Source organism: Helianthus annuus, chromosome 3 (genome assembly GCF_002127325.2).
Source record: "Helianthus annuus cultivar XRQ/B chromosome 3, HanXRQr2.0-SUNRISE, whole genome shotgun sequence".
Classification (NCBI taxonomy): domain Eukaryota; kingdom Viridiplantae; phylum Streptophyta; class Magnoliopsida; order Asterales; family Asteraceae; genus Helianthus; species Helianthus annuus.
This window is the reverse complement of record NC_035435.2, coordinates 62,630,361-62,642,776: the sequence shown is the minus strand read 5'-3', so window position 1 is coordinate 62,642,776 and position 12,416 is coordinate 62,630,361. Positions and strand designations below refer to the sequence as shown.

Sequence of the window (12,416 nt, the reverse complement as noted above, 5' to 3'; positions counted from 1 at the left end):
AGTCATTGGCAAGTATGCAACAACAATTAGAGTAAAACATCATTACTGACACAAAGTGTATGTAACAATGATTAAACTAAAACATAATTAGTAACACATTTAGTGTAAGAATGCATGCATAGAGTATGCAAGAATAACTGCAATAATGTATCATAAATAACGTGTTTAGTGTATGTGACAATAATACATACACTATACTATTAACACATGCAATGTATCAATTAATATCATAGTATAACATCTCCTTTTCTCTCTCCATGTAATTTTATGTAGAGTATAATTAATTAGCTAATAGCTATAATACAAATTACAAATGGGGTGGTGGAGGCAAATGTATAACACTAAATTTCTAAACCCTAGGATGCCAAATCTGTCTTTTACACTATATTATGTATTGGTACTAATTTGTCAGCTAAGCCATGCTACAAGTACATGCAATTAGCTTAAATATATTCCTCTCAAATATAGAATGATTCTCCTAAAAATAACTACTTGAAAGGGTTGGTGTAATCCTTGCTTCCTTCTCCCGGCATCGGATTCCATTCCCATAGCCTATCCGGGAAATTCACTTGAACCTCTCCGGCCAAGTTATTCAGCGCAAGAAGCGATTGTTGTTGCTGCAACTGCGGTTGTATTTGCGGTTGTAAAACCATATTATTAGAAAGTTTATGTTGATAATTCTGAATGTGAAAAGCTTGAGAGGCTAGATTATTGACCGAAGCTTGTTGATAGCTTATGATTCTTTGGAGGTCATCCACAGTGTTGGGGAATATGCCGGGGGACGGGTTGGTGGGGGGGACTGATGATGATGTATGCGGTGGCAGCGTGGCGGAGATGGTCGGAAATGAAGTAACATAGTTACTATAAGACGGAGTTATGGTGCTTGAAAGGCCCAGGTTGGTTCCTACGATGTCAGTAGTGCTACTACCACTTGTTTCACTCAACTTATCATCATTTTGATTTGAACTTTGGCCTTCAATGGAGTGGAAACTCAACAAGTTGTTGGAATGTTGTCTCTTATCAGCATTAGATAGTCTTGATGATGTAGCCCTAGTTGTTGGTAGAGTGCGAGGGACAGATGGGTGGTCTTCCACTCCAGGCCGTTTGTAAACCCTACAAAGTGAAATCTCAGCCTGCAAAATAATAATAATAAAAAAAAAAAGAATAATTTCATTACTATAACGTGCATTAAAACCTAGCGGTGATAATATAAATGATAAATAGAAAGAGACAAGCATTTAAAGCTAGCGGTGATATTGGTCATCTGGTCAAACTACACTTTAAATTCTGTGATGAGATGATACATATATCCCCACAAACTATATAGCAAGCATTCAATCAAGTTAATTCCATTATAATTAAAAAAGTTAAGTTCATCATGCACTTCATAGCAATCATGTTCTCGAAAAGATGTTGTTAGAGTAATGTTGGATTTTTTTTTTTTTTTTTTTTTTATATTTACTGGTGATTTGTAGTTTTGGTAACAGTATAGTGTGGTATAGGCAATTTGCTACCATGGGTGAGGACAAAACCAGCAAACTAAACCCAACAGTAACAATTTACATGGAATAAAGGATGAAGTTTGCTCCTTTAATTATCACACTTAATTAGCCACGTTTGTTTGCCACACCTAGCAAAGTCGAGGGGTTCGCTTGTTACCTTAGTGGATTTGCATGAGTTCACTAGCCATGGTAGTGAGCGGCCTAGATGGACAACACAAACTTTCATAAATGTATAAAAAAACATACACAAACTCCATACCACCTAAAAATCGCAATAATTCATAATTTTGATGCAATATATATCAGGATTTGAGGTTTCTTGGATCATAAAATGTTGATCAACTTAGTTTCTTAATTTTGGTATATACCATTTGTTTTTTTGCTTAGTTTGAGTAGTGGAATTGAAACTAATTAAGAGAACTTGGTACCTTTTGTAATCTTTCAGTTTCATGTTGAGGCAAGCGATACTCGTTCATGATCCAACTTGTTCGAATGCCTTTAGGAGCCTTTCCGGAGTAAAAAACGAGTGTTTTCTTTAACCCGATGGACCTGAAATTTTCTGTTCGTATCATTCTATCGGCTCCTGTGGCTTTCCAATAGCCTGAAGTTGTCACACGGTTTGGGCGATCCCCATTTCGGTACTTTCTATCCCGTGGAACATAGAAAAACCATTCTTTTTCCCCAATTGCTGCCAATGCTAAAAGAAAAGAAGCAAACTATAAATCATTATGCATATCAATTAATTTGAATGATAAACAAATTATTTTTGATCATATAAAATAAAACAAGTAGGGTTTGTTTCCAAAACCATGAACAATGGGCATTAAACATATAGTTTTGTAACACATGAAGAAGAAGAAGAAGAATTTGACTCATGTTAAGATATTTTATGTTAAAATTCAATCAGAAATTTAAATTCCGGTAGAAATCAAGTAAATACCATACACAACTTGTGTACAAGTCAAATTAGTCATGAGCAACAAACAAGATTCATTAACAGGAAAAAATTATGAATACTGACAAAATTCAAATGCAAAAACCAGCAAGAAAACAAAGCCCACACAATGAAGGAGAATCCCAGTCCACACCTCACAAATAATTTTGCAAATTCCATTAAATAATGAAATAATTAACCCAAATCTAGCAAATTTTAGAAATTGTGAAGAAAACCACAAACTCACATGCTAATCATTAGCTAGATAAAAAGATGCTCATGTAGATATATCCCTATGATGATAATGTTGATGATGATGATGATGATGATGATGATGATGATGATGATGATGATGATGATGATGATGATGATGATGATGATGATGATGATGATGATGATGAAGATGATTATGAATTCATGATTTTACAAATCCAAAAAGCAATATTTACTTGAAAAGTAGATGATGATGAACACAAATTTTGCTAAATTTACTCACAAAACAATCTTAAAACCATAACAAACAAGTTGTAGCAAATACCCAGAAAATGGTGAAGCAAAACCACACACCCAAAAGCCTCCTTAGCTGGAAAATGAAGTAAACAGTGTTCATGATGAAAACATCTTTTTGCAAAGTTCAATAAGAAAAGACCTAAACAACTCTAACCCACAAAAAATGATGATCAACCAGATGATGGTCATGATTGTACACAAGCTTTGCAGTTTAGGTTAATATGATGGAAGAATTCACATGATGATCAAAAACATAAATAGAGACAAATCTTGAAGAAGTAATAGGTAGGTAGGTAGGTAGGTTTAAGTAAAGTAAAGTAAAGAAGAGCACAGCACAGAAAAGAAATTTAAAGAAAGTATACCAGGAAGCTCCCAAGGATCATAACGATAAAGATCAAGAAAAGTGATAAGTTCAACATTGAATCTCTTGCCCTCTACCTTACGGCGAAGGTAGAACTCAACAAGCTCTTCCTCCGTTGGATGAAATCTAAAGCCTGGCATCACCATGTCGTTTTCATGATCATCTTCGTCTTCGTCGCCTTGCTTATTCTTACGGCTGCTCATCTCCTCTTCCTGCTGGTTCATCATTACTTTATTTAACTCAATTTCTTCTACGCCCATCAACTACTCATTGTCTTTCCTTTTATAGATGCCAATAATATGTAACTGTTTATTTTTATTTTATATTTATGGTTTTAAAAGCAAGCTCGTATAATATACTAGTTGAAGACTTGATTGATTTTTTCTTTAACTTTATCTACTTTTATTTTATTTTCATAGTGATTTAACCTTCTTAACCTAAATATCATTAACACAACACATAAATTAATCATGCATAATTGTTAACTACTATTGCAAATTTCTAACTAATAAATGAAATTTAAATGTGTTATTCTATGCACAATAAATGATATTTGTAGCTTTATTTTTTGTATTTTTCTGAATTTTGTAGTTTTGTTACAACAAATAAATTTATGAGAAGTATGCTAAATACCAACGAACTTATCCATTGGTAGGTCTAGGGAATGAAAAAAACAAATAAAGAAATACATACATACACACATTTATACATTAATACATCTTTTTTTAATGATAAATTTGGATCATTGAAGGATCACTTGAGTATTATCGTGCCACCAGCGGAACCATCCGATCATATCCATCTCCACTAGGAAATAATGCCTATACACCAATTCAGGAGAAAACCCAATAAATCTGGAAAAACTCCATTATGAGAATCGAACCCATAACCTAATGGTCATAAGTCTTATTACACCATCAAGATACCATTAGACTATAATACCATTGGCTATAATACATGAATACTAGTCCAAATATTTTTTAATAATTAAGTCTAATAACAGTTTCGTTAATACTAAAACTAGACACTTTGTAACTGTATTGGAAATTGAATGTTAAAAAGTTTAACAAAGTTTATTTTCATCTTGTTGTATAGAAAAAAAATAATAATTTGTAACTCGAACATAAAGTTTGGAGTAAATCACATTTTTTTCATTTAGGTTTATATCAACTTACACGAATTGCTTAAGATCATAACATATGACAAAATTTAAAATAAAAATGAAGAGTATTTTAATCAATTTTATCTAATTTTCTTTATTCTTCTCTCTGTAACTTCAAAACATAGCATTTTCAAAGCCCGCCATCTTTAACCTTTTCTTCACTTTCTATCTCAATAATCACTACAGTATAGTGCGATTTCCGTCACCAATCAATGATTCAAACATTCAATCAACATGTTCTTCAACTTTTTTGAAGAAACCCAGATTAATTTGATACAATATCTCATTTTTTTCCAGTTATTTTGAAGCGAAACACTCGATTCGTTCGATTCGATCGCTGATAAATCTTTCTAACATTCCAATTTCGTCAATCGTTGAAAAAATCTGAAGAAATCGGCTTCGATCTATGTAAGAAATTTTTGAATTGCATTTTTACGATCTGTGTTTTTTAATTGAGTCATTACGTTTTACAAAGTAATGAAAAACACTGTTTTTTTTTTTTGTATTTTCAGTCCATTGAGTTTTAGAAACAACACATTTTATTGTGTTTTACTCCATTGCGTTTTAGGTAAAACACATTTTATGTGTTTTTTAGTCCATTGCATTTTAGAAAAAAAAACACTTTCTTTTGTGTTTTTATCTATTGCGTTTTAGGAAAACATATTTTTATGTGTTTTTTGATCTAATGCGTTTTAGAAAAACACATCTTGAAGTGTTTTTAGTTCATTGCGTTTTAGGTAAAATACATTTTTATGTATTTTTATATTGCGTTTTAGAAAGAACACTTTTGTGTTTTTAGGCAATTGCGTTTTAGAATAAAAGACATTTGTGTTTTTTTGTCCATTGCGTTTTAGAAAAACACATTTTGAAATGTTTTTAGACAATTGCGTTTTAGGTAAAAATACATTTTTATGTATTTAAAACACATTTTTATGTGATTTCAGTCTATTGCGGTTTAAAAAGAACACTTTCTTTTGTTTTTTTTAGGCAATTGAGTTTTAGAGAAAAAGACATATCTTTATGTTTTCTAGCCATTGCGTTTTAGAAATAAGACATTTCTTTGTGTTTTCTGCCTATTGCGTTTTAGAAATAAGACATTTTATTGTGTTTTTGATCCATTGCGTTTCAGAAAGAAATCATTTTTTACGCTTTTTGTCCATTGTGTTTTACGCAACTAGGTTTTCGAAATTTTTTTTTGTAAACATAGCAATGTGTGACGTAAAAAACTAGTGTTTATTTAAAAAAAATGGATTTTTTTTGGAGAAAAATATGATATATTTACGAAAACAACACAATTAAGGCCATAGGGTGTACTCTAACATCTAGATTATTAACAATGATATGGCATGTTAACTAACATTGCAAACCACTCCCTCCTTGTGTTTAAGTGCATTAAATGAGTTATGTGTTAACATGTTAACCCAATGTTAAGAGATTAAATTAATTATTATTTTCTTTTTTAGACAAAAACTCAATGTTAAAGTGCATTAAATGAGTTATGTGTTAAAATGTTAAACTATTTCCTTAGAGTGAGACAAAGTGAAATGAGGAAAAAAAGTTGATGTGTCACTTAGGTGGAGTTAAGTTAGGTTAAAGTATACCCAAAGGGCTAATAGTTGAACAACACCGTTAGAGCATTCACATCCATTCCATCAAGTTCTGTGTGTGGAGTTTTTATAATGTAAAGAGTATAAAAAGTGGTTTTGAGTGGATGAGAGAGAAAATGTTACTGTTCATCTGTATATTTGGGGGACACTGTTCACCCCCTATAATTTTTTTATATATTTTGAAAGTGGTTGTGAGTGAAAGAGAGAGAATGTGATGATAAAGGTATAAAAACATATTATTTAATTGAGAAGGAGCGAGAAAATATAGTGTTTTTAGTGTAATTTAAGGTGAAAATATGATGGAATGGATGTGAATGCTCTTACAATTAATAAACCAACACAACTATGATGTGTTCTTTGTGGGTTATTTCCCAAAATTTATTTTAATGTCAAATAAGATTTGAATTTGCTTAATTTAACTAAGGTTAATGTAATCTCTTTGACAACTTACATAAGTTGAAGTGTGGTTGATAGAAAATCAATCGAACGATCTACATAGGTTTCGTGGGGCTACATGTAGGGGTGGCTTATGATAGAAAATGACATCTCAAAACGAGATCAAGAGGGGGTGGACACCACCCGTTAGCGGTGGGTTTGGACCTTTCTTTATTCTAACATTTAATTTTTATCTAATTTAATAATTTATCATCTTTTTTTGGTTTCCAACTCGTATAAAAAGTGAATTATGATTTTGTGTAAATTTTTCTTAAAATAAAAACAAATGAATCAATCAAATGATGTTTGGTAAGACAGACCTTTTTAATAATTTTAGGTTTATTTTTTTTTTTTATAAAAATAAGATTACACGATGACTAAATTTGCATACATAATAAAAAGATTATATTTGAATTTAATATAGTAAAAAGGGCAAGAAACATGGAGATAGTTTGCAAGGCTGTGTGTGGAATTTGGTTGCGGAGTGTACTTTTTTGTTTTGTTTTTGTATGGGTCTGAAATAGTCAAGTGAAGCCCGTGACCCCGATCACAACAACAACTGTGTTTTTTATTTATATATTTATTTATTTTGCTCTTTGATCATTTTAAATTATAGAAATCTAAATGGCGTTTTTTAAACCTTAGTGATTATTTATATATTTACTTAAACGCAGACCAAATCGTGTCACTAAAGGTGAAAAACAATTACTAAGGTTTCAAATATTTCATTTACATAAAAAATGTTGGTAGGTATTATAATTTGCAAGACCCGGATAAGCTCACTCTTAAATTGAAGAGTAAATTGTCATTTTAGTTCTTAAGGTTTGTCTTTGTTGAAATGTCTATCTTCAATTTAATGCAAACATATAATTCATATTAATAATTTCTAATGTTTTGTGCTAAAGTCATTTGCTTTGTTTTTGTCACATGTTATGATCGTTGATATATTGACTTAACACTGGGTTGAGAGAAACTGTATTAGGCGTCTGGATTGGAAGGTTGGTTGCTGGGCTTATGGAAGGCTGGTTGCTGATGGGCTGAATAAGGATAATGGGCTGCTGTTATGTTACTGAACATGAGGAGTTGGGCTTTGGATAAGTGGATCGCATAATCTAATGGTTGTTAGCTGGCACATATAAAGCGAACTCATAATAAACAGAGTTGCTCTCCTGTGTCATTTATTCCAAAATGCTTTCTCTCTCTAGAGTCTTCTATCCAGAGAACTTGGTCTCTCTCTCCTAGGGTTACACTTTGCAGTTCTTGTTCTTCTGTTCATTTATATTTCTGGGTTAATAAAACGTCTGTTTGACTTTATCCAGTCTTGATACCTGTTATTTGACATGGTATCAGAGCCATTGGTGCTCTAGGGTTTGTTCATTGCTTCCGATTGTTGTTGATCCATTTAAATCGCAATATTAGGGTTTCTTTTCTCTCCCAAATTCCGATCATGTCATATTCAAAAACCATCGTGTTAACAAACTATGACGGTGAAACATTCGTGGTTGACGAGGTTGTTGCAGTGGAGCCTCAAACGATCGAGCACATGATCGAAGACGGTTGTGCTAACACCAGCATCCCTTTGCCCAACGTCACCAGTAAGATCCTCTCAAAGGTTATCGAACACTGTAAGAAACATGTGGAGACACCGAATAGCAACGAGAAGGCCGCTAAAGCGGATCTTAAATCCTTTGATTTTGACTTTGTGAAAGCCGATCAGGGTACTCTGTTTGATCTTATTCTGGCTATGAACTATTTGAACATCAAGGAGCTGCTTGATCTGATCTACCAGACAGTTGCTGACATGATTAAAGGAAAGACTCCTGAAGAAGAGGAGGAGATGCGCAGGGTGAATGCGTGGGTTTTTTCAGTAAATTACCAGTTGTTTATCTGTCTTGTCTGTTTATACTACAGCAGTGTTTTGTGGGTGTCACATGCTTATATTTTAAAAGCAAGAAAATGTAACCAAACACATAAAGGATGTTCATAGTTTAAATAGTATTAGAAATGGGATTCAAGAAAAGGCATTCAAGTAAAGAAAGCTCGGATCTAGTGTTTCTGAAAGTTCTGGTGCTGTGCAAAGGAATTCAAGAAAAGGAAGTTATCGTTTTGTTCTAAGTTCAACCCTAAGTGATGGTTGTAAAACTTAGAACACGAACAGGAGAAACCCTAGCTTGGGTTTGCTTTTCTGGTGAGATTGTACCTTGATATATTTTATGTTTTTAATTCTTGCATTTAGCCGGGGTAGTTGGACCGGTTTTGTGAATTTGGGACACAGGAAGGGTACATCCTGTTGCATTCTTGTTTATTTTTGTTTTATTCCTGTTCTGATTGCTTCTTGTTTGTTGTGTTGTTATACTCTGTGTTACTTGTTGTTGTTGTTTATCTCTGGTTGTTTAGATTCTGTCTAGGTCTAAAAGGCTTCCTCGATATGGCTTGTAGAGGCACCTTTGAGTGATGAACCTCTGATCTTGTCCCTGTCGAGGTTTCGCATAGTTGCTTACTGTTTTCATTGTTGTTCCAATCGTTTAGATCTGTACAGTTTTTGTAAAAAAAAAAGAATAAAAGTATTTGTTTGTTAAAATCTTTGTGCTATGTTCTATGTGTATTAAACTTTGTTCTTGATCCTTGTTGCTAGTAGTAACAACCTTGAATTTTGTTATTGGCACATGGTTATTATATTTCTAAATGATATGTTCATACATGTTGGGCCATGATTAATATGTTCTTTGATTCTAAGAATGTGGTTCTCGGTTGGTTTTAAGTGGGGTTTTTTCTTTCTTTCCCGTCACATTATTGCTCTCTAGGGTTTCATATTGAAATTGAGATTTAGGGTGTTACTTGTTCTTGTTTGTTCATATTTGTAGTGTGTCCGTTAAGTCTTGTTGAGAGTTAAAGCAGATCGTCGTGTTGAGGATCTGTATGTGTGAGATTGAATGTAGATCTGGCTGATTGAGTCTTATCTTGTAAAGGCTATACTATCTTGAAGATGTGTTCTTCGATAGTGTTTTCCTTTATCTCACTGGTCTTGGATTCTCCATGTTTTGAGTCAGATCGTAGTGAAGTTTGTGTAGGATCATTGTGTTGGTGATCTTATTTGTTTCTTATTCGTCTCTTTGAGACTTCATCGCCGATCATAGTGATGTTAGTTCACTTGTCTAGGTGGTGCTTGTATTGTCCACACTGATCTAGGTTCGTTTGAAGATTCTTCGTGTTGTTGAGTCTAGTCGCGTTAGATCGTAGTGTTGGTTTCTATCTATTCTTCGTGTTGTTGATCTAGTTTTATACAAACTTGTTCTGTAGTTGCACTGTTTAGAGCTGTTGTTAGGTTCTTGTATTGATCGAATCTAAGCCCTTATGATCATAGTGCCGATTTGTATCAGACTTTTTTATCTGATTTTGTATATGCATATTTGGTGTGCATCTGTGTTAAATATTGTTTTTTAAGAAATAAGTTTGAAAAAGTTTTTAAAGGGTTATTTTAGTCATTTGTCACGTCAACTCTTCTTGTTTTTCTTAAAAAACAACCAAATGGTAATGTCTTAGATGTTGTTTGGCTATGTATAGAGATAAATAAGGTGTGTTTGTAAGTATGTTTTGTTGGTTGATCCTCGTATGAATGGCATAGGAATACATGAATTGTTGTTCATTGTAGAATCGTGTGGATCTCGTTTTATCGGACTTGTTTTGCTGGTTGTGGAACTTTGTGGTTCGTGAATTGACCGTATCTTGATGGGTTTTTTGTTTATCAAATTGTATCATGATGGTTTGTTTGACCTATGTCATGATGGTTTGTTTGACCCGTATCATGATGGTTTGTTTGACCCATATGTCCTATTTTTTTAAATGTTGTTTTTGGACTGTCGAAGTGTCTTCCACACATAGTTCGTATGTCTTATTGTCTTTTGTTGTATGGTTAGTCGAACCATGTGGTTCAAGTGGTTTTAACCAATTTGTCAAGATTGTTCTTAAATATGTTTTACAGTTTTTTTTTTTTGTTTTTCTGGTTGGCAAGATGTTCTTTTCTAGTTGGAAAAGTTTTCTGGTTTTATTCAACCATGAGTTTTTAGCTGCAAGTTTGTTATCTGATGTAGAATTGTGTGATTCTAGGTTTAATCAGATTTGTGCTTTGAGTCGTGTTATTCAAAAAGTTCCAAACATTGTTCTGAGTTTCATAACTCTTGGTTTTCCTTAGATATGTAATCGATGATATTATAGAATCTTGTGATTCCTTAATGTTCAGATTGCAAGAATTTGCATTTCTTCTTTACAGTTCTAGAAGGTTCTTTCAATTATCACTCAGATTCTCTCATGTGCTAAATTTAGGACTTGATCCTAGTTCTTTGTTTGGAGAATTGGTTGTCCGATAGATTTAGTGAGGTGTTTGTTTGCTTCAAATCATCTCGTGATTGATCTATGAGTATTTGTTGATAAATTCTTGTTATTTTAGTTGAGTTTATGTTGAATAAAGTTTTGAATATTCCAGAAGTTTCTTCGAGGTTTTTGGTGAAAAGTATCTTATTGTTCAATCTGTTTCACTTAATTGTTCAAATTTGTCTATCTCGTATGCTAAATCTAGGATTGTTTTTGGTTCTACATGTTGAAGGATCTATTTTCTGTTAGATTTAATGAGATTGTGTATTCAAACAAGATGGTCTATATGTGTTTGAAGGTATACTTGACAATTTTTTGAGTTGAATAAAGTTGTGTTTTGAATAAAATGATCTGGATGTGTTTATTCAATTTTTTTGGTTAATAAATCATCTTGGTTTGTGCTTTCCCTTTATAAAATATGTGCCAAGTTGTGTCTAGTGTTTGATTGCCTTTTATGCTTGGTTCCATTGTTTGGTGGGTTGAAATGCATTATAGTTATTGGTTTCTGGTTTCTTGGTGAGGAATGCGAGCTTAAATCATTTCTAGTTTGAGAAATATTTTCACACATCACATGCAAAAATAGGTTTTTAAGTCAGTTCCTCTAGTAATTGTTGTTAATACATGTAATCTTTTGTTAATTTTGCATAATACACTTACTGGAGGTGGGCTTCCAAAGGTATGAAGTTGGGCTGCTTCAAAGATGGGCTAAATTCTTGGTGATGCTTAACTGAGGCGCAGGTACTTGGTTTATGTCTGTGTCAGGACACGACCCAACGGCCTTCCATCAAGTGAGCGTGATTCAAGTCGATTTGTAGTGTACAGGAAAGTTTACTTTGAACGTAATTCAATTCGATTTGTAGTGTTCAGGGAAGTATTATTTTGAATTTGCATTTGGTCATTGATGTTTAGAAGATCTCAGCTTTATCCTTAAATGTTTAGGGAAAATTTTTCATTTAAGTCGTTGATTATATGGTAAAAAAAAGGAAAGGAAAAGGTTCGAACATATAGTTTTTTAAAATATTTTTTGGTTTTATTAAATATATGCTTAAACATGCTTAAATATGTTTGACTGTTAAATTGGGGGGGGGGGGTGTTGAAATATCTATCTTCAATTTAATGCAAACATATAATTTGTATTAATAATTTCTAATGTTTTGTGCTAAAGTCATTTGCTTTGTTTTTGTCACATGTTATCATCGTTGATATATTGACTAACACTGGGCTGAGAGAAGCTGTATTGGGCGTCTGGATTGGAAGGCTGGTTGCTAGGCTTATGAAAGGCTGGTTGTTGATGGGCTGAATAAGGATAATGGGCTGCTCTTATGTTGTTAAACATGAGGAGTTGGGCTTTGGATAAGTTGATCGCATAATCTAATGGTTGTTGGCTGGCATATATAAAGCGAACTCATAAGAACAGAGTTGCTCTCCTGCGTCATTTGTTCCAAAATACTTTCTCTCTCTAGTATCTTCTGTCCAGAGAACTTGGTCTCTCTCTCCTAGGGTTACACTTTGTATGATCTTTCTTGATGATCTC

At 33.0% G+C, this 12,416-nt stretch overlaps 2 protein-coding genes across 2 annotated transcripts; one reads left to right on the top strand and one right to left on the bottom strand.

Annotated features, from left to right (window-relative positions):
• Positions 1-260: 260 nt before the first annotated feature.
• Positions 261-3,616, bottom strand: LOC110929314 (NAC domain-containing protein 35). Its single transcript, XM_022172451.2, has 3 exons — positions 3,309-3,616; positions 1,931-2,199; positions 261-1,133 (listed from the first exon to the last, which is right to left on the bottom strand). The coding sequence occupies exons 1-3, from the start codon at positions 3,565-3,567 to the stop codon at positions 489-491; spliced, it is 1,173 nt and encodes a 390-aa protein (XP_022028143.1). The 5' UTR covers positions 3,568-3,616; the 3' UTR covers positions 261-488.
• Positions 3,617-7,958: 4,342 nt separating this feature from the next.
• Positions 7,959-12,182, top strand: LOC110931737 (SKP1-like protein 1A). The gene is made up of 2 exons (XM_022175120.1): positions 7,959-8,378; positions 12,048-12,182. The coding sequence occupies exons 1-2, from the start codon at positions 7,959-7,961 to the stop codon at positions 12,180-12,182; spliced, it is 555 nt and encodes a 184-aa protein (XP_022030812.1).
• Positions 12,183-12,416: the final 234 nt, after the last annotated feature.